We start from the raw sequence: 23,600 nt of genomic DNA on the forward strand, positions 1-23,600 counted from the left end.
AGTTGGCATATCTGGTGCCGTCAAATTCGCTAAAATTCCAAACATTTTGGTGTCTATGGACACAAATAACTGATTCTTCTTCTTGCCAGCATCAGTTATATCCTGTGTGGCTACATGGCCTTCAAGCAAAGCCCAGTAGACATCAAAAGGGAGTTCTTCAGGGTTAAACGGCCCAATCTTGTTTGAAGATGCCATCTTTCACTCTGGTCTAGCTTCGTGGCTAGAAAACTATCAGACACTTTAGGAAATTGTAACCCTTTCTCCTCTCATATAGGAGAAAACAAGTGATGTCCGGTGCTGTGTAACAGGAAGCAATATAGGAAAGGCACCTACACTCTGTGTGGTCACCTCGAGCATAGCTTACCTCCGCGTTATGACGCGCGTAGCTGAAGAAAGTTTTCCTGCATATAGACCGTTTATCACTGTTTCTGGCCTAAACCACCAGAAAAAACACTTTGATCCTCGTCGCCATTGTTATGTATTGGCTTTTCCTTAGGTGCCAATTAGTTTCCCTGTTCTCTATTGTCACACGGAAGGGTTGAAGGAAACATAGGCTTCCGGCACTGTGTGTATTTCACACTCTGTTTACATTATGGCGCTCCGGGAAGCGCGCGAATTCAACATTTAACAAAACAGAAACAGAAGGCGCATGTCGCCATTAACCTAAACATTTCTTTAATGTGAATACACTACACTCACATACCTTATACCCTTAGACACATTAGCTGACAGAATTTTATCTTTATTTAAAAGAATGGTTCTTATTGTTGACTCAGGCATACCAAACTCTCTCACCAGCTTACACACGCGTAAACCTTGAGCAGCTTTGGCAATCACTTCCCTCTTTTTCTCAATCGTGATGCTGGTTTTCTTATGAGCACCAGCTTCAGTAGGACTTCTCACCTGTTTTGGAGGCATTTTAAAGGCACAAACAGTACAATACCAAGGGGTAGGCGCCGAAAGAAGGACCAGTCGTGCACACAACAAACAAAGATGGCGGGAGGAGACACAGCACAGCGCGTGAATGGTGACGTCAGCAAGATGGAGGCGCGGGATTTGATTTTCCGCACAGTAATGGACACCAATGTGCCCGCATAAATAGCAACAAGATTTTCCCCATAATTTGACCGCGTAAATAAGATTTCGTGTAAACAATGGCACGCGTAAATAGAGGTACCACTTTACTAAAAAGAACACAAAGAAATAAGAAAGAGTTCAAAGAACAACAATAAAGATGGCACTAACACTCTCTAAATTGACACACAAAGATTGTCCAAACTGGAACTACCAACCCCGGAACAAAGAAGAGAAAGAGGAGATCTACTGACCATTTGCAGAATTATAAAAGGGATGGAAGTCCTCGACAGAAATTATTTATCTAAGTGCGATGCGAGAAAAACAAGAGGACATGAATCTCAAAAAGGATAGTTATAGAAGAGATCTAAAAAAAAAAAGAATGATTTTCCACACAGAGTAGTAGATATCTGGAACAAATTGGATGACACAACTGTGTGTGCAAAAACTATACAAGAATTTAAGAACAAACTAGATGCTGAGAAATACAAAGACGGGACACTACGAGCATAGCTCTCTTCCCATCAAATACAAATAGGTAGATAACGATGTCACGGTGGAGTGGAGTGAGAGTTTACTCAATGCCTAGTGTGTAGAATCCTCTAGAATATAGAAAAAGGCAAATAAATGAAAATAATATTTCAATTAAATTCCTGGCCTTACACGGCCCTACGCCCCCCTGGAGGAAAAAATCCGTAACAACACATGAAGGATTCTTTCTGTCATCTTTAGAGAATGACTACATTTTGATTGGTTGACAAGGTACTCTTCAACTCAGCACACTCATAGATGTACTAATCACAGGTCTTGGGTACACCAATTTATTATGGATACCTCCATAGTTTCTCCATCAATCTTCGTATTGGCTGGATTCCCCAATTAGCCTCTTACACGAGACTTGACTAGATATGCACAGCAGCTGCAACCGAGCTAAGCTACGACTTTCTCTTGTGGATTTGCCCCACGGGTGGCACACTACTCCTTCTGTGAACTCAATTCTGGGCAGTCAGCAATTGCCCACCAGGTCTTAGAATCCTACAGCCCTGTCAAGCAGGTAATTGTGAACTGAGTTGGGTTCACAACCTCAACTTGAACTATAGAATTTCCGTATTTTCCAATACTACTCCAATTTAGAGTCCTCGATGTACAGCTGCTGCAATCAATCAAGTTACGACTCTTATGGATTTGCCCCATGGGTGGCACACTACTCCTGTGAACTCACTTCTGGGCAATCAGCGATTGTCCACCAGGTCCTGATATCCTACACTCCTGTCAAGCGGGTAATTGTGAAATGAGTTGGGTTCATGACCTCAACTCGAACTATAGAATTTCCGTATTTTCCAATACTACTCCAATTGGGAGTCCTCAATAACCATTATGTGTAGTCTCTCTCCTTCTTTATACTCATTTAAGTTGATATTAAGTTCCTTCACCTGTCTATTGCTAGCATTTTTCTTTACAATATAATATATAAATATATATATATATATATATATATATATATATATATATATATATATATATATATATATATATATATATATATATATATCCTAACACATATGAACCTTAATTCTAACATGATATTTTTACTCAGATTAAACTGGTATAATGAGAGCAATCATTTTCTTTGGACAATTACTGGCATTATATGAACATTACATTGTTCCTTCTGGGTGATTTCCTAACCTAACCTAACCTAACTATATATAACCTGTATATATATATATATATATATATCCTAACACATAAGAACCTTAATTCTAACATGATATTTTTACTCAGATTAAACTGGTATAATGAGAGCATTTTCTTTGGACAATTACTGGCATGATATGAACATTACATTGTTCCATCTGGGTGATTTCCTAACCTAACCTAACTATATATAACCTGTATATTATATATATATATATATGCATATATATATATATATATATATATATATGTATATATATATATATACATCAACCACAATGCACTTTAATTCTAAGCCACATAGGCGCATGCAGAAATTAAAGTGCATTGTGGTTGATAAAAATGTATCTCTAATCACTGGGACCCATTCAGTGTTGTACACACACACACACACACACACACTTCAACGAACGGACGGCTTTGAAGACGTTCTGAGGAAAATTGAAGTTTCGTGGATCCCAACGCAAAGAGAAGTGCCTACTGTATTTACAGGGTGGGGGGAAATTGCTCGTGGGGTAGTAGGAAAGTAGGGAAAGAGGAGAAGGAGAGGGATTGCTGAGGGAAATGGAAGGAAATGAGGTAGGAGAGGACTTGGCCCTGGCAGACAGACGAAAGGTAAACAAACGACCCCCCGACCAGCTGAGCGACGATGAAATGTCTAATAAAAATGTAAAGATTAGAAGTATAGATAAGAGCAATACAGTAGAAAGTGATGAGAATATTTTCCAGGGATTTAAAGAGGGTGGGGGGACACAAACACCCCCCCGACTGACAAGACTAGAAGAGAAGGTCGATAAGATGATTGAGGACTTGGAGCGTAGGTTCGGTCATGTTAACAACATTATACGGAGGGTTGAAAAATTGGAAGAACTAGAGAAGGCGAACAAAAACTTAACTAAGGAAATTGAAGAATTAAAAAAACAGTTAAAAGAAGTAAAAGATGAGAATAAAGTCTTAAAGGAGAATAATAAGGAGAACAAGGAGGGTTGGAAAAAAATTCATGAAAATAGCAAAGTTGCATTCACTGACATAATCAGACAGCAAATGAATGAACAAACTGAAAACTCAGTTATTAAAGTGATGAGACAGAAGGAGAATATAGTAAGAGACTTAGCAGACAGAAAGAAATGTATAATTGTATTAGGAATGGAAGAGAAACATAACCCAGATAGAACCACAAGAATCAAGGAGGAAAATGAAAAAGTAAGCAGTTTACTAAAACTAGTTCAGGAAGATGAACCAGAAATAATGAAACAAATCAAAGAGAAATTCAGGCTCGGGAAATATAGTACAGACAAGACCAGACCAATTAAGATTAAATTCAGGTCACAAACTACGGCTGAGAATATCTTATCCAAAACAGGGAAACTAGCAACAAGGGTACATTATAAAAAAGTATGGATAAAAAGGGAAATGAATAAAGAGGAAAGAGAGGAAGAAAAGCAGAAAAGACTTGAAGCTAAGGAAAAAAACGAGAGCAGAACGGAGTCAGAAAAAGAGAGATTCTATTGGAGAGTAGTGAATATGAAACTAAAGAAAGTCGACATACAAGAGAAAAACAAAAGGGAAACAGAGAACACAATGGAAAACTAAGGGTGTCTTACACAAATATAGATGGATTAATAACAGGATTGAATGAGCTGAATGATTATTTGAAAGAAAAAGAACCAGACATAATGGGAATTGTAGAAACAAAATTAAAAGGTCCACTACCACCCAACAGTGCAGGACATGATGCATATAATTATTGGATTAGAAACAGAGTGAAAAAGCAAGGGGGTGGAGTTATGTTCCTGACTAAGAAAGATATAAATGTGAAGTGTGTCACATATGGAAAGAATACAGTAGAGATGATAATGATGGAAGTAGAAGACAGAGATAAGAAGAGCAGAAAGTTTGTGATAAATTATGTGCCCCCGAAAACAGCCTCATGGGAAGAGAGTGAACATAAAAGTATGTTAGAGGACACAAAGATAACATTAAACAAGATAATGGAAGAGGGAGGAAGAATAGTTATGATGGGCGACTTTAATTGCAAAGGAATCTGCTGGGAAGAAATGACAGTAAACGGTGGAGACGGCTCATGGGGAAACGCTCTACTTGAAATGGTTACTGACCATACAATGACACAATGGATACAGGAGAACACTAGGTATAGAAATGAAGAAGAGCCATCGAGACTAGACCTAGTAATTACATCCGAACCTAGAATAGTGGACAAAATTGAATATAAAACACCAATAGGTAAAAGTGACCACATATTGATTGAACTGGAACTTAATGAAGAAAAATATATGAAAAGAAATGAGCGATATAGAAAAGGAAGAATGTATGAAAAAACAAACTTTGATAAAATAAGAGAATTCTTTCAAAAGGAAACCTGGGAAGAAATATACAAAGAAGAAACAACAGTAGAAGAGAAATGGAATATTTTGACAAAAATTTACAAAAAAGGAGTGGAAAAGTATGTCCCATGACAAAAAAAAAAAAAAAAAAAAAAAAAAAAAAAAAAAATAAAATATGCAAAATGCTGCTACAACAAAAGCTGTAGGGAGTTAAAAGACAAAAGAGACAAAGCCTGGACCAGATGGAAAAAAGACAGAAGACCTGAAAAATGGAAAATATATACCTGTTATAGAAATGAATATGTACATATGTGCAGAGAGGAAAAGAGAAAATATGAAAAAGATATCATAGAAAAGTGTAAAGATCAACCAAAACTATTCTACAGATTTGTAAACAATAAACTGAAAAAACAAACAAGACTTGGAGAAATTAAGACAGGAGGGAGTTGAATACACTGAGGAAATGGAAATGGCGGAAATTATGAACAAACATTTTAAATCAGTGTTTACAAGGGAGAACATACAACCTGAGGAGAACGAATGGAAAGAGAAAGTCCCCCCTATGGAAGAAATAGAAGTAACAAAGAATGAAATATTGACACACTTGAGTAATCTTGATGTCAGAAAATCGCATGGACCAGATGAAATAGCAAACTGGATACTGAAAGAATGCAGGAATGAACTGGCAGACAAAATACATAGCATACTAAACAGTTCCTTGAAAGAAGGAAAAGTTCCAGAAGATTGGAAAAAAGCAAATATAGTACCTATATATAAAGGAGGAAATAAAGAAGAACCTACCAACTATAGACCAGTCTCTCTAACAAGTACAATAGCAAAAATTTGTGAAAGAATTATCAAAAGTAGATGGGTAAAATATTTAGAAAAAAACAAAGTGTTAAATCCAAGGCAATTTGGATTCAGACAAGGACGATCATGCGTCACCAATTTAATATGTTTCTATTCAAGGCTAATAGATATAATACAAGAAAGAGATGGATGGGTGGACTGTGCATTTTTAGATCTAAAGAAAGCTTTTGACAAAGTACCACATAAGAAGTTGCTTAAGAAATTAGAAACTGAAGGAGGAATACAGGGAAAACTACTAAATTGGATGGAGGACTTTTTGCAAGAAAGAAAAAAGAGAGTAGTGATAAGAAACCAGCACTCAAAATGGGATGAAGTAATAAGCGGTGTTCCGCAGGGAACAGTTCTGGCCCCAATAATGTTTGCTATATATATTAATGATATGGATGAAGGAATTGAAAGCTATATGAGCTTCTTTGCAGATGATGCAAAACTACTGAAAAGAGTGAAAACTGAAGAAGATTGTGAATCACTACAGAGAGATCTAAATATAGTACAGGAATGGAGTAGGAAGTGGGAGATGGAGTTCAATACAAAAAAGTGTAGTATAATGGAATTTGGAAAAAGCAAAAACAGAATAACAGGAGCATATAAATTGGGAGAAGAAGGAATAAAAAAAGTAGAAAATGAGAAGGACCTGGGAGTCATTGTTATGAATAATATGTCACCTGAGAAACATATAAATAAGATTTTTGGAGAAACTTATAATTTAATAAGAACAATCAAAGTTGCATTTACATACCTGGATGAAGAAATGGTGAAGAAAATCCTAATCACCCTGATAAGACCAAGATTGGAATATGCAGCAACGATATGGTCACCAAGTACAAAAAATGTATAAAAAAACTTGAAAGAATACAAAGAGCAATTACAAAACTGGCACCAAACACACTCAAAACTATCATATGAAGAGAGACTAGAAAGACTTGAACTACAGACACTAGAGCAAAGAAGAGAGAGAGGAGATTTGATAGCTATTTACAGAATCATGAAAGGCATAGAAATTACTGATAGAGAGAATCTGATAAAATGGGATGACAGAAATACAAGAGGACATGGAAAGAAAATAAAAAAAGACAGCTATAGAAGAGATTTGAAAAAGAACAGCTTTCCTCACAGAGTAATAGACAGTTGGAACAAGTTAGATGAGAAAGTGGTGTGTGCAAAAACAATACATGAATTTAAAAATAGTTTAGATAAAATGAGATATGAAGACGGGACCCCACGAGCATAGCTCCCCTTCCCGTAAAATACAACTAGGTAAATACAACTAGGTAAATACACTTCAACGAACGGATGGCTTAGAAGACGTTCTGAAGAAAATTGAGGTTTTGTGGATCCCAATGCAAAGAGAAGTGCTTATTGTATTTACAGGGTGGGGGGGAAATTGTTCGTGGGGTAGTAGGAAAGTAGGGAAAGAGGAGAAGGGGAGGGATTACTGAGGGAAATGGAAGGAAATGAGGAAGGAGTAGACTTGGCCCAGGCAGACAGGCGAAAGGTAAACAAACGGCCCCCCGACGACGATGAAATGTCTAATAAAAATGTAAAGATTAGAAGTATAGATAAGAGCAATACAGTAGAAAGTGATGAGAATATTTTCCAGGGATTTAAAGAGGGTGGGGGGGACACAAACCAACCCCCCCCCCCCGACTGACAAGACTAGAAGAGAGGGTCAATAAGATGATCGAGGACTTGGAGCGTAGGTTCGGTCATGTTAACAACATTCTACAAAAGGTTGAAAAATTGGAAGAACTAGAGAAGGCGAACAAAAACTTAACTGATGAAATAGAAAACCTGAAAAGACAGTTAAAAGAAGTAAAGGTGGAGAATGAGGAATTGAAGAGGAATAGTAAAGAAAACAGAGAGGGATGGAAGTCGATAAAAGAAAACAGTAAAGTTGCATTTACTGATATAATTAAACAGCAAATGAGAGAACAAACTGAAGACTCAGTTATTAAAGTGATGAAACAGAAGGAGAATATAGTAAGAGACTTAGCTGACAAAAAGAAATGTATAATTATATTAGGAATGGAAGAGAAACATAACCCAGATAGAACCTCAAGAACCAATAAGGAAAATGAAAAAGTAAGCAGTTTACTAAAACTAGTTCAGGAAGATGAACCAGAAATTATGAAGGAAATTGAGGAAAAATTCAGGCTCGGAAAGCACAGATAAGACCAGACCAATTAAGATTAAATTCAGGTCACAAATGATGGCAGAGAATATCTTATCCAAAACAGGGAAACTAGCAACAAGTGAACAATATAAAAAGGTATGGATAAAAAGGGAAATGAATAAAGAGGAAAGAGAGGAAGAAAAGCAGAAAAGACTTGAAGTTAAGAAAAAAAACGAGAGCAGAACGGAGTCAGAGAAAGAGAGATTCTATTGGAGAGTAGTGAATATGAAACTAAGGCAGTTCGACATACAAGAGAAAAACAAAAGGGAAACAGAGAACACAATGGAAGTGACAGAAAACTAAGAGTGTCTTACACAAATATAGATGGATTAATAACAGGACTGAATGAGCTGAATGATTATTTGAAAGAAAAAGAACCGGACATAATGGGAATTGTAGAAACAAAATTAAAAGGCCCACTACCACCCAACAGTGTAGGACATGATGCATATAATTATTGGATTAAAAACAGAGAGAAAAAGCAAGGGGGTGGAGTTATGTTCCTGACTAAGAAGGATATAAACGTGAAGGGTGTCATATATGGAAAGAATACAGAGATGATTATGATAGAAGTGGAAGACAGAGATAAGAAGAGCAGAAAATTTGTGATAAATTATGTGCCCCCGAAAACAGCCTCATGGGAGGAGAGTGAACATAAAAGTATGTTAGAGGACACAAAGATAACATTAAATAAAATAATGGAAGATGGAGGAAGAATAGTTATAATGGGCGACTTTAATTGCAAAGGAATCTGCTGGGAAGAAATGACAGTAAACGGTGGAGACGGCTCATGGGAAAACGCTCTACTTGAGATGATTACTGACCATACAATGACACAATGGATACAGGAGAACACTAGGTATAGAAATGAAGAAGAACCATCGAGACTAGACTTAATAATTACATCTGAACCTAGAATAGTGGATAAGATTGAATATAAAACACCAATAAGTAAAAGTGACCACATATTGATTGAACTGGAACTTAATGAAGAAAAATATATGAAAAGAAATGAGCAATATAGAAAAGGAAGAATGATGTATGAAAAAACAAACTTTGATAAAATAAGAGAATTCTTTCAACAAGAAAACTGGGAAGAAATATACAAAGAAGAAACAACAGTGGAAGAGAAATGGAATATTTTGACAAAAATTTACAAAAAAAGGAGTGGAAAAGTATGTCCCAAGACAAAAACAAGAAAAAGAATATGTCAAATGCTGGTACAACAAAAGTTGTAGGGAGTTAAAAGACAAAAGAGACAAAGCCTGGACCAGATGGAAAAAAGACAGAAGACCTGAAAAATGGAAAATATATACTGGTTATAGAAATGAATATGTACAAATGTGCAGAGAGGAAAAGAGAAAATATGAAAAAGATGTCATAGAAAAGTGTAAAGATCAACCAAAACTATTCTACAGATTTGTAAACAATAAACTGTAAAATAAACAAGACTTGGAGAAATTAAGACAGGAGGGAGTTGAATACACTGAGGAAATGGAAATGGCGGAAATTATGAACAAACATTTTAAATCAGTGTTTACAAGGGAGAACATACAACCTGAAGAGATTGAATGGAAAGAGAAAGTCCCCCCTATGGAAGAAATAGAAATAACAAAGAATGAAATATTGACACACTTGAGTAATCTTGATGTCAGAAAATTGCATGGACCAGATGATATAGCAAACTGGATTCTGAAAGAATGCAGGAATGAACTGGCAGACAAAATACATAGCATACTAAACAGTTCCTTGAAAGAAGGTAAAGTTCCAGAAGATTGGAAAAAAGCAAATATAGTACCTATATATAAAGGAGGAAATAAAGAAGAACCTACTAACTATAGACCAGTCTCTCTAACAAGTACAATAGCAAAAATTTGTGAAAGAATTATCAAAAGTAGATGGGTAAAATATTTAGAAAAAAAAAAAAGTGTTAAATCCAAGGCAATTTGGATTCAGACAAGGACGATCATGCGTCACCAATTTAATATGTTTCTATTCAAGGCTAATAGATATAATACAAGAAAGAGATGGATGGGCGGGCTTTTGACAAAGTACCACATAAGAAGTTGCTTAAGAAATTAGAAACTGAAGGAGGAATACAGGGAAACTACTAAATTGGATGGAAGACTTTTTGCAAGAAAGAAAAATGAGAGTAGTGATAAGAAACCAGCACTCAAAATGGGATGAAGTAATAAGTGGTGTTCCGCAGGGAACAGTTCTGGCCCCAATAATGTTTGCTATATATATTAATGATATGGATGAAGGAATTGAAAGCTATATGAGCTTCTTTGCAGATGATGCAAAACTACTGAAAAGAGTGAAAACTGAAGAAGATTGTGAATCACTACAGAGAGATCTAAATATAGTACAGGAATGGAGTAGGAAGTGGGAGATGGAGTTCAATACAAAAAAGTGTAGTATAATGGAATTTGGAAAAAGCAAAAACAGAATAACAGGAGCATATAAATTGGGAGAAGAAGGAATAAAAAAAGTAGAAAATGAGAAGGACCTGGGAGTCATTGTTATGAATAATATGTCACCTGAGAAACATATAAATAAGATATTTGGAGAAACTTATAATTTAATAAGAACAATCAAAGTTGCATTTACATACCGGGATGAAGAAATGGTGAAGAAAATCCTAATCACCCTGATAAGACCAAGATTGGAATATGCAGCAACGATATGGTCACCAAGTACAAAAAAATGTATAAAAAAACTTGAAAGAATACAAAGAGCAATTACAAAACTGGCACCAACACTCTCAAAACTATCATATGAAGAGAGACTAGAAAAACTTGAACTACAGACACTAGAGCAAAGAAGAGAGAGAGGAGATTTGATAGCTATTTACAGAATCATGAAAGGCATAGAAATTACTGATAGAGAGAATCTGATAAAATGGGATGACAGAAATACAAGAGGACATGGAAAGAAAATAAAAAAAGACAGCTATAGAAGAGACTTGAAAAAGAACAGCTTTCCTCACAAAGTAATAAACAGTTGGAACATGTTAGATGAGAAAGTGGTGTGTGCAAAAACAATACATGAATATAAAAATAGTTTAGATAAAATGAGATATGAAGACGGGACCCCACGAGCATAGCTCCCCTTCCCGTAAAATACAACTAGGTAAATACATATATATATATATATATATATATATATATATATATATATATATATATACATATTTATATATATATATATATATATATGTATATATATATTTATATATATATATGTATATATATATATATATATATATATATATATATATATATATATAAAACCATCCCAATATGTTGTACTAACTCCTCCCCCTGTTTCCAGCAGTGCATCTTACCACCGATTCAGCCCACTGCATCATCATTTATAGAACCAAACTCTTCCCACCGAATAGCCCCACCATCCTCATTCATAAGAGCCAAATTTCCTATATCATCTTGAGTAAGAAGATAATTTTCCGTTTTCAATATCACCTAGGAGGCATCACTTTTTTTTTTTTTATCAGTCTATAAACGTGTCCAAACATCTTTCTGACTCAACATACCGATCCTGTACACGCAGCTGCTCTACACTCAGTTCCAACACACCAAATATGTCCCCTCCTGCTAACAACTCTTCGGAAAACTCAACTGCTACTCAAAACACTATGACAATACAAAATCTTATCATTATAGTCAAGGATGAGACCACATTACCCCTCTTTAACGGCGAAGAAGCATCAAAGACGAAAAGGTAAAATGTTTATATCAACATCCAGTATAGTCGTCATTCTGTCTGATTTTTCTGAGAAAACTACATCCTATTGTCATTTTCCATGACGTGTCATGTGTCAAGTTTCATTGTGTATCATGACTAGTGATGCGACTCTTAAAAAAAAAAAAAAAAAAAAAAAACTTTTTTTTTAAATGTTCTGTGTTAAATATCTCGGCAAGGAAAAAAAAAACATTACAATTGTTTCTAGATTATCATATAAAACGGTATACCCCTCAAACAGTTTTTTTTTTAATTATTTCAGGTCATTTCCCATTTTCTATGTGTCATGTTTTGATGCATCTTTAACTCTCAAACACATGTGTGTTAATAATATACCTTTGATGGTGGTGATATATAAGAGTTTTCTGCTAATTTGGTATAGTTTCTGGAATTTTATCTCATAAAAGGTTTGGCACCACTGTGACTGAGATTTGGCAACATTGTAAGTTGTTCGTATTTGTTATCAGTCCTGTAATCTGTTGTTGTGTGGGTAGTGTAAAACCTACAATGCCAGGCAGGAAGAAGACTCCAGTTGCCAATTTATTCAAAGATGTCCCAAGTGATGGGAAAGTGGCAAAAGTGAAATGCTTAATTTGCTCGATAGTACTGTAAAAAAAACGGAAGTCGGATGGTTCAGTGCAAGAAATGTGGTGAAAAAATCAAGAAGTATTTGACACGTGGTAAAGGCCAAAAAACAGTTCTTACTGATGCTGAAACTACTGAGGGAAGATCACAAGGCATAGACAGTGACTCAGACATGGAACTGCAGTTGCTCTTGCATGATACAAGTGCAACAAGTACAAGCACTCATACAATGCAAAGGACATTAGATGATTAATTTTTCACAAGTCCGATTCCGATGGCTCTGCCCAGACCTGACACAGCCACAGGCACAACAAGTAGACCTGGATAATATGTTTCTGCCAGTTCTGGAACCACTCCAGTAACTTCCAATCCTGCCAAAGCCAAAAAGTTAACACACCAGAAGACTGCTTCATACACATATGTTGACAAAATGACAGAAACACAAACAGTAAGTATATACTATGTTATAGTTATATATTGTATATACTAATGTATCTCCAATGTCAACATTCAGTAATCAGTCTATCAGTATCATGATTAATGGAAATCAAATGCATTACAGGAAGAAGCTCAGTTGCAGTTAGCCCGGGCTATCTATGCAAGTGGCTGCCCACTAGGCATGGTTGGTAATAAATTGTGGGCAAATATCTTCAAGACTCTGAGGCCATCTTTCAAGATTCCGAGCCGGTACTCAATCTCAAACAATCTTCTTGAGAGGGTCTACCAGGAGTGTTCTGTAGCTGTTAAGGAACTAGTAGCATCTGCTTCTAGTGTTGCAGTAATGTGTGATAGTTGGATTAATGTCAGGTAAGAACTGGGATATGTAACATCATTATGTCACTTATTATTCCTAATAAATTGTCATAAATAATCATTGCCCTAATTAATCCTAAAATACTGGATAACTACAGGAATGAGGTGATCATAAACTTCATTGTGATAGTGCCAAGGCCCATACTTTAGAGCAGCATTGCAACAGGTTAGTTTCAGTTAAAATAGCATTCAGTTACAACTCAATTACAAAATTAACTTAGACAATAAAATAAAGTATTTCACATAAACCTCCTATCTTAAGAAGAGATTAATATCAATTAATAGTCAATTCTCTGTATTTCGGTTTTCGTTAGTTTTGTACTTTTGGAATATGCTGCAATATCTAATTATGGCTTCTGTTTTATTATTAGGTGCAGAAAGCCACACTGGGCAGTACATAGCAGATCTCCTGAAGAAAGTAGTGGATGACACTGGCCCATTGAAAGTGTTGGGGGTCTGCACAGATAATGCCTCTAATATGAAAAAGGCTTGGGGACTGCTTCAGTTGGAGTATTCCCACATAAAACCATATGGTTGCATTGCTCACACTCTGCAGTTAATATTCACAGACCTAAAAAAAGATCAAGACTACAGAAAATATCCAGTCTGACTGCATAAAAGTTTACAAAGCAGTCAAACAGTCCCAAAAGCTCACTGCTCTACTCAAACATCAACAGCAGTCACCACAGGGGCAACAGCAGACACTAAAACTGCCAGTTAAAACAAGGTAAGAATTATTAGTATATTACTCATTGCTAAAGATCACAAATTGCAAAATACTATTTGAAATCTCATTCTTATGCCAGTAAACTTGCTGTGAATTCTTTATCAATGATACATTTAATTTAATGTTTCTCATGGCTGAGTTGTTTTGAATTGAGAATTCATACTGGTGCTAATATTGTTGTCCACCTTTGTCTCAGATGGGGATCCATTATCCAGTGTCTAAAGAGTGTATGCATTAAAAAACATGCACTTCAGGCTCTTGCAATCAATGGTGATGCCAAGCCATCTTTGGATTTGCCCATTAGGAAGCTCCTACTTTCAAAAGTATTTTGGGATCGGACTGAGGGTACTCTCAAGCTCCTGAGGCCAGTGGCAGATGCCATCACTGCCATAGAGACAATAAAAACCTCTCTCTGGTAATGAAAGTGTTCAGAGATTTAAAGCTGTCCTTTGAAGAGAATCTCTCCTCATCCCAGATCCTCAAGAGTGAAGAAGATGCCTTCAAGGGAATAATTCGTGAAAGGAAAAAATTCCTGGGGAAAAGTATTCACCTTGCAGCCAACTTGGTGGATCCTTGTTACTATGGATGTCACCTTTGGGTGAAGAAGCGGTAAGTAGTTTTTATTTTTATTTTGTAATAATATGTTCTTATTACCCCCAAAATCCAGTCTTGCCCATATGCCACTGCATATTCCTCCAAGTCTTACTTGACCTGAATTCACCTGACCTAAATTACTAGTAGTATCTCTTTCAAATTATACAAGTTGAGGTATCATATACTTATACTAAAAATATTGTTAATTTTCAGGTGGATTCCATGCAGGCCATTTATGAAATTGCTGCACAACTGCCAAATGTCGATGAGACCCAAGTAATAGCTGAGTTGGCAGATTACAGGTCCAAATCAACTTTTTTTTTTTCAAAGCCATTTGTTTGGGGTGCTGTTGATAAGACATCAGCATCTAGTTGGTGGAACAGGATCTGTTACTCAACTCAGCTGTCCCGTGTTGCCTCAAACATCCTGCAACTGCTCCCATCCAGTGCATCTGTCGAGCGATCCTTTAGCAGACATGCATTGGCACATTCTGCGAGAAGGAATCATTTGACCACCGACAGAGCTGCCAAGTTGATGTTTATTGGGCAAAACTTAGCACTGGGCAATATGGACGATGCCCATGAATATCCTCGCCATGCAGCTTATGACAGTAATCCACCACCACCACAGCCATTAACCAGCAGGGATTCTACTGCTTCAAGCAGCATCCCCACTTTCCAACTTGATTTGGACGACTCGGACCATTCTGAAGCAGATTCTAAGGACTCAATTGATGATCTGCCCAGCCCTGGCAGAGGAGCCTGAGGAGGAGCGGCAGGAGCCACATGACATGGATTGATGTAGTAAGGAAAATTTGTAGTGTTCAATCCATGAAGATTGTGTTAAGACTAGAGTGGATTTTAGAGTACTATGATGGATATACATGAAGGAAACTATTTATAGTCCATCAAACACATGTACAGCATGTGGCTATATTATATAAAGGTACATAGACAGATCAATGCTTGTTTGTTTTCAGGTTGATGACATTGCTGGTATATGCAGACACAATATATTGGCAAATAGCTTCATGCTTATTTAGATTTTGTAAGGTTGCCATATTGGCCCATATACAGCATCTACACTTGTTGCAGCATCTGACAAAAAGTCAATTACTTATGCTTATTTTTATGGTGTCTGAAGATAGGTACACATATGTGGAGGGATGAATCAAGTACTTACACCTGTTTTTATATACTTAATATTAATATCTGAGCAACTTTGGCAGTGTATATATATATATATATATATATACATCTATATATATATATATATATATATATATATATATATATATATATATATATATATATATATATATCAGAGGCGACTCCAGGTCATCAACGTCACTCGGGCTCATCACAGATTTCGCCTAAGACACATGCATAAATGAAGGTAAGAGACGTAATGCACACCGTAGACTTTTACCTCTACCAAACTAATACGTATTAGCCCGAGTTACTGGACAGTTTTCCGTTCCTTTAAGAATACTGTATAATTTAAATCTTTCTTACATTAGAATTTAAATCCTAAGCTCTGTAGAAATCTATTGTTTCAAGGAAACATTGAATTTGAATTACTTTTAATTCTTACAATTATAGATAACAACTTGGGCCGGTAAGCTCTGAGCCCGAGCGCATCATCAACTCAAGAGATGCCAGTTAGTCTTTTACCCAGCTTACCAAGCTAATTTGTATTAGCCCGAGTTACTGGACAGTTTTCCGTTCCTTTAAGAATATTGTAGAATTGAGATCTTTCATACATTGGAATTTAAATCCTAAGCTCTGTAGAAAAGCTCTGATTGGCCGAGCCGAGAAGCAGCTCGACTGTCATTGGGTGACGAGCCTGGCGCGTTATATAGGAGCAATATTTATATTCTGACACAGCCCACCTAGATTAGACAAATCCCAAACACTGAACGAAAATATATGAACTGTGGCCAGGCGAAATAAATGGAGCCCGAGCTAACTGGCTGTAATTACATGTTCATTTTAGAAAATATAATACTCGGGCTAAGACCGAGTAGCCTGACGGCCGGAGTCGCCACTGATATATATATATATATATATATATATATATGTATATATATATATATACATATGCATATATATATATATATATATGAAGATAGGAGGGTGGTAAAGAAACACACAAGTCAGAGATGAGTTTATTTCTCTAACATTTCGGCTATTTACACCTTCAGAGAGAAGGTGTAAATAGCCGCAACGTTAGAGAAATAAACTCATCTCTGACTTGTGTGTTTCGTTACCACCCTCCTATCTTCATCTGTCCAGATGGATAATACATATATATATATATATATATATATATATATATTTACATATATATAGATATATAGATATACATATATATATATATGTATATATATATATATATATTGCTAAACAGATATGTAGTAGCACATTTGTAAATGACACACAGGAAACCCACAGTCGGAGAAAATAAACTTCGAATAAAGAAGAATCCTATATTTCGGCTATCAACTGTAGTCCTCTTCAGGAAAGTACCAAAAGCACTTTCCTGAATGGGGCTACAGTTCATAGCCGAAACATAGGATTCTTCTTTAGTCGAAGTTTATTTTCTCCGACTGTGGGTTTCCTGTGTGTCATATATATATATATATATATATATATACATATATATATATATACATATATATATATATATATATATATATATATATATATATATATGTATATCAAGGACTACTATTACAGAGGACGTGCGCACCCAGATTCCTGGGTCCGCTAGCGGTGGCCATTGCTTTCTTTGTAACCTAACATTTTATATTGGACAAATATATCAAAACTAGAAACCTAACATTGTATATAGGACAAATATATCAACTATTGACTTATTCAATGCAGTATAAGTTAATATAAACTTTTATAGTGAAATAAGAAATTATTTTTAAGGCACTCTTATGCTTTGAAATGCCAATTTTAGCCGGACTTAACAGATATTATTGTATGAGGTTAGTGGACACTAGGGTTGGCGATTTTTTTTTTTTTTATCTTTTTAAAAAATGTAAAAAAATGATTTTTTTTTTATCTAAATCAGATTTTTTTTTATTTAAATAGATTATTCTTTTTTTTTATAGATTTCAAATATTGTGGGATTGCTATCTGATATGCGATCTGATTGCTAAAGGACATTTTTAGCATATCAATATAAGGAGCAGTGTTATATAGACTTGCCCCAAGTATACAAGGAACGATATAAGCCTACATGTAATACATATATCACTGTGCAGCCCACAACAAGTTTCAACAAGATTCTTGTTGAAACTTGTTCTAGGTAAGCAGCTTCTCACTGAGCCAGTTACTGCTTTGGAATCAACCAGGAATAATGTCTTCTGGACCTGGCAGAGTGGTTCCTTCAGGCAGAAAAAATGATCCTGTCTAGAATTATTTTGGAAAACTATCAACAACTTCTGGTGAAGGGCACCGAGCTAAATGCAAAGACTGCAGCCAGGAACTACAGGGCATTGTGTCAAGATTAAAATCTCACACAGATAAATGCCAAGGTCAGCCACAGCATACAGAAGAAGAAATTGATGACCCAGGTAAATAATTTTACTTATATTGTGTGCATTTCTCCCTTTTCATACGCAACTATATAAATTTGGTGAACAATGGAGAGCATGTGCAATAAAAATGTGAAGGCCTAAAGAGATGATACTTCAACTTCATTACTTCTAAGTTTGGGTAATGACTATATCACTATAATATACTGTATCCACTCAACTTTGGGGCCTAGATGATTGTTATTCATTTCATTCAACATTGTGTAATATATTTCATAGGTTCCATTGGAATTCAGCCCACATGGGATTCAGCCCAAAGGGATCTAGCCTAACCTAACCCAACTAACCCATTATTTTCAATGAATTTAAAAGTAGACTGAATTCTATGTGGGCTGAATTCCAAGCCCACCTATTTCATATCCTGTTAATTATTTCCAAATAATTTAGTGGCTTGTGTGAATATGATCATTATCTAAAAAAATAAGTACTGTACTCAAAAGTAGCCTAAATCACACTGAATTCATTCATTTATAAATTATGCAATATGCTAAAATTTTCTGTTTCCATTTCAGGATCTGTATCAACAGCTTCAATCCCTTCATCATCGGCTCCACTTGAATTATCTGCAAACCTGACTCCACCATTAAAAAGGTCACTATCAGACTCCTCCACAGGCGCCACTTCCGCTAAATCATTTTCATATAAAAGAAAGTCATCAACATCTCTGGACGGATTATCATAAAAACTTCAGCCTCTCAAAAGGAAAATCTCGACAAAGAAATTGCAAGAATGATATTTGCTACAAATTCACCATTTCGTCTTGTTCAGCATCCTCAGTTTCTCAAGATGCTTCAGAACCTGAGGCCAGGTTATATTCCTCCATCCACATAAGATATTGCTGATAAATACTTGGATCTTGTGTATGAAAAGGAATATAAAAAGTGTGCAGATGACCTGAATAATGAAACTGTATGTCTTTCAATTGATGGGTGGTCTAACATCCATAATGAGCCCATAATATGTGTCACTATCAACATCCACTGGTCAGATTTATTTAGTTGACACAATAGACACATCAAGGAAACCTCACACTGCTGAATATCTTCTACAACTTGTACAAAATTCGATCAAGATGGCTGAACAAGATTTTGGTTGTCACAATGGAAGTGTTGTGACAGACAATGCAGCAAATGTCACCAAGATGAGAAAACTCTTGGAGGAACCGAGTGAACCTGAGCATACCGTCCTCACATACGGCTTATACCGTTCCTTTTATACTTGTGGCAAGTCTATATAACACTGCTCCTTATATTGATATGCTAAAAATGTCCTTTAGCAATCAAATCGCATATCAGATAGCAATCCCACAATATTTAAAATCTATAAAAAAATCGATTTAAATCAAATAAATCTGATTAAAAAATAAAAAAATAAAAAAAATAAATCGTCAACCCTGGTGTCCATTAATCTCATACAATAATACTTGTTAAGTCTGGCTAAATTGGCATTTCAAAGCATAAGAGTGCCTAAATACTGCATTGAATAAGTCAATAGTTTATATATTTGTCCTATATACAATGTTAGGTTTCTAGTTTTGATATATTTGTCCAATATAAAATGTTAGGTTACAAAGAAAGCAATGGCCTCCGCTAGCGGAGCCAGGGATCTGGGTGCGCACGTCCTGTATAATAGTAGTCCTTGATGTATATATATATATATATATATATATATATATATATATATATATATATATATATATATATATATATATAATTTTTTTCTAAAAAACAAAAAAACAAAAACGATAAAAAAAAATTCCATCACTTGTCATGACGTGTCACAATAACACAAAGAGACTTGGGTGTGGCGCCATATGCCACATATCTTACCAAGAGCCATATTTACTCGCCATCCTTAATGAAAATGCGTATTGATGTTAAATCCGACCAACTAGTTGGTTATCTTAAGTTAGATAAGATAAATGGGAGTAGGCTATTTCTTATATAAGTGTTCAAGTTGCAGGAGGGCTTACAAACCAATGGCGGAGGAGTACACAACTCGGGCATTTTATGGCTGAGTTCATAGGTCATAACAATGATGATGCGAAGAAGTAGCGTCATTGTATATATAAATAGGTTCTAAACCATGTGATCAAACTGAGGCCAGGTTTGATACATCAACTCGAATATAAGTGCTAGTCTGTGAAACTATCACTATTTCGTAGATCACTTTAAAAAACCCTTTGCTTCATTTGAACTACTTGGATCACTCCCCTCCCCCATACTCTTTAGCTAGAACTTACAATCATGGCCCACACCACACCAATGAGAAAGTTGTCAAAATTGATTCAACGTTTATGAGTGAACTCCGAGAAAGCCTACAAAATTCGGACTGGGTCTCAGAAGACAAGATTTCATTGAAACTCATAGCCTCACTCATGGCATAATTTTGACTACTCTCCCAATCACACCCAGACACACTCCAAAAAGCTAGTACTATTCCATTCACACTAAGCGAATTCTCGAGGAAATTCTCGGACACGAACAAAGCTATCACCCAGATCCAGAGCCAGTCAGTACCCATTGGACCCACCCACACAACAGCCACACGGTTCCCCTCACATAACACGAGATCAAGACATACATCTCACACTCGACATTGCTCATGCCAACGCTCTCCATCAAGAACACAACTGGTTTGTACATACTGCCACAAACCAAGACACCTCGCAAACATGTGTTACTGCAGAAACCCTTCACAGCCAAACTGACACTACGATTATCATGGTACATGTTTTCACACGAGTGGTCGTTGCCGTGTGTTGTTAGCACGGAAGCAACACAGACCAAAATCCCCAGATCACTCTTCTGCAAGGCATTCACATAACACTTCTTTATGACTACAGAATACCAAGACTCCATGCACACCAAGAACAGTTACTCCATACCCAAAAATTAACTCATCAACTCTACCTGTACATACCCTAGATATCTCAGACATGTTTTTCAATTCCTTAACATTTAATGCTACGTCTGGCAACACCAAAGTGACAATCTTTCTTGACACAGATTCTCCAGTTAACATAATGTCAACACACTTTTCCCAAAAATTCCTCACTGCAACTAAACGTGTCACCATTTTGGAGCCCCCCGACATCAATCTTCGCAATGTAGATGATGTACATGTACCATTACCAATAATTGGTCAATTCTACCAAGACATTAGCGTCAAAGATGAGTGCCCATCTGTTCCAGTTACCGCCTACGTAGCTGGCGTTCACTTTCCAGCTGATATCTTCATAGGTTTAACATTGATGATGCAACATAGCATAGTCACTTTTCCTGTGCAATATGGTATCTTTTATGGAAACAATTTCCTCCCTGCATTGCCATCAGCAACTTCTAACAAAGTAAATCACTTAAACATGACCGAGCAGGCACAGGCAGAACATGATTTCGTGTCAGTTGATTCTACTCTAAAATTCACTCCATTTCATTACACGAGAATGCACTAGCTGCTAGCACATATTGCTCCACCACCTTCATGCAAAAGAGTTCCCAGTGTTCATCCACCCAAACCCCTCCCCAGGACTCTAACTCTCCTACTTTACTGACAGCTGTGGACATGCGTTCCAAAACATAACAGAAGCACTAACTGTTCCCGCATGTCCAAATGAGCAAAACTCAAGAAAAAAAAAAAAAAACGTAAATACCGTTGACTTTTCACCACCTGAGGATATCTTGCCCCTCTTAGAGGAATCCAATATCAAATCCACCCCACGCAGTACATTCACATAATACATCGCATGCAAGACATTCACGTAACACATCTCTTTTATAACTACACATTACCAAGACTCGGTGCACATCTCCAGGAACTTGCCGTGTCAATGGCATTTCCCTCCTTTCGGCCATCAGCTCTATGTCAAAGGACATACTTGCATTTTAATTGCTAATGACACTAACGCTCCCCTCCATCTCACAGTTGGTACAAACATTTGCGATTTCGAAGTATATCCCTCATGCATCAAAATCATAGATAACAAAACCCCTACTTCTCAAGTTTGCACCAAAATTTCCGACTTCCTAACAGCACAGGAACCCATTGATGCATCAAATTTCAACCCCATAGACTTCCCTGATGCACAAGCAGACTTGCTTGCACTTTGCAACAAGTTCAGGTTAAACCCTTGGAGTTATTAATCTCATTTAGCATCATATACCCCTTCGTGAGAACTCCAAACCGCGTTACATTTCCGCATACAGAATGTCACACAGTAAATGCATGTTTATAGATAAACTTATTCAAGACATTATTGAGCCATCAATCAGTCAATGGGATGTCCCTCTGTTCCGCCCAGTAGTAGACTTCAACGTAGTGCTCGTAACCTTAGACCCTATGTCGGGATATTTCCAGATTTCCCTTGCTCCAGAGTCTAGGCCTCTGACAGCCTTTAGCATGTCCGTGGGTCTCGTTTAAACTCCTTCAGTGTTCACACGACTTATGCACACAGTCTTTGCATGTCTCATATGTCATTCAGTGTTTATGTACTTCGATGACATGATCATCGCTTCCAAATCCGTTAGCAAACACTTACACACTCTTCACACTGTCTTTTCACGACTAGCAAAAGCAGGTCTCAAACTAAAGCTTAAGAAGTGCTCCTTCCTTCAGAAAGAAATACGCTTCTTGGGGAATGTCCTTAACTAACAAGGAATTTTAAGCTCGCAGGACAAGGTCAAGGTAGTCATTGATTTTCCACGCCCTACTTCTGTTGCACACATACATTCATTCCTTGGTCTATCAGGATTTTACAGACGTTATATTCAAGGTTACACTGGTATAGCACAACCATTAACTTCACTACTTAAGCTCACTCCCTTCATTTGGACAGCTGTCCAAGAGAAAGCCTCTAATGGCTTAAAGAAAGCCTTAACCTCGGCACATCCCTGGCTTCCCAAACCACAAGCTTTCTTTCACAATATACACAGATGCGTCCTACACCGAACTTGGCGCAGTCCTCATGAAACAACACGACACAAACCTCAGACCAATTGCCTATGCTAGCCACACACTCAACAAACACGAACAAAATCATTCGGTCACATAGAAGATCTAGCTGTTATGTACGCACTCAAACATTTCAAAGAGATCATCCTTGGTTACGACATACACATCCACACAGACCATCAACCAATCTTACACCTCTTCAAAGGAAATTATTTTTCAGGAAAACTTGCCCGCTTGTTCCTCATCATACAAGAGTTCATCTCCACCTTTCATTTTGTTCAAGGTAAACCGAACCTAATAGCGATCATCAATCAAAATCCAATTTCAGTAATTCTTACACAAGCGCGCGCAGCCGCAGGGCAGAGATCAGACCCTCTTTGGAAACATGTTATGTATTTCCTC

The 23,600-nt window shown here is 36.5% G+C and overlaps 2 protein-coding genes across 2 annotated transcripts in view; one reads left to right on the plus strand and one right to left on the minus strand.

The window, feature by feature from the left end:
- LOC143039239 (uncharacterized) overlaps positions 1-23,600 on the minus strand; it is a 269,379-nt gene that overhangs the window by 18,184 nt on the left and 227,595 nt on the right. The window lies entirely within an intron of this gene.
- LOC143039180 (uncharacterized) lies at positions 14,270-15,499 on the plus strand. The gene is made up of 2 exons (XM_076209038.1): positions 14,270-14,656; positions 14,855-15,499. The coding sequence occupies exons 1-2, from the start codon at positions 14,633-14,635 to the stop codon at positions 15,404-15,406; spliced, it is 576 nt and encodes a 191-aa protein (XP_076065153.1). The 5' UTR covers positions 14,270-14,632; the 3' UTR covers positions 15,407-15,499.

The sequence above is a fragment of the Oratosquilla oratoria genome, chromosome 26, assembly GCF_046742065.1.
Source record: "Oratosquilla oratoria isolate Oo_2021 chromosome 26, ASM4674206v1, whole genome shotgun sequence".
Lineage (NCBI taxonomy): Eukaryota > Metazoa > Arthropoda > Malacostraca > Stomatopoda > Squillidae > Oratosquilla > Oratosquilla oratoria.

Excerpts from the sequence above, each read along its gene's own strand:
- LOC143039180 (XM_076209038.1), top strand. The coding sequence starts at position 14,633 with ATGTCACCTTTGGGTGAAGAAGCG. Across the intron at positions 14,657-14,854 it reads CACCTTTGGGTGAAGAAGCG|GTGGATTCCATGCAGGCCAT; the intron begins GTAAGTAGTTTT and ends GTTAATTTTCAG.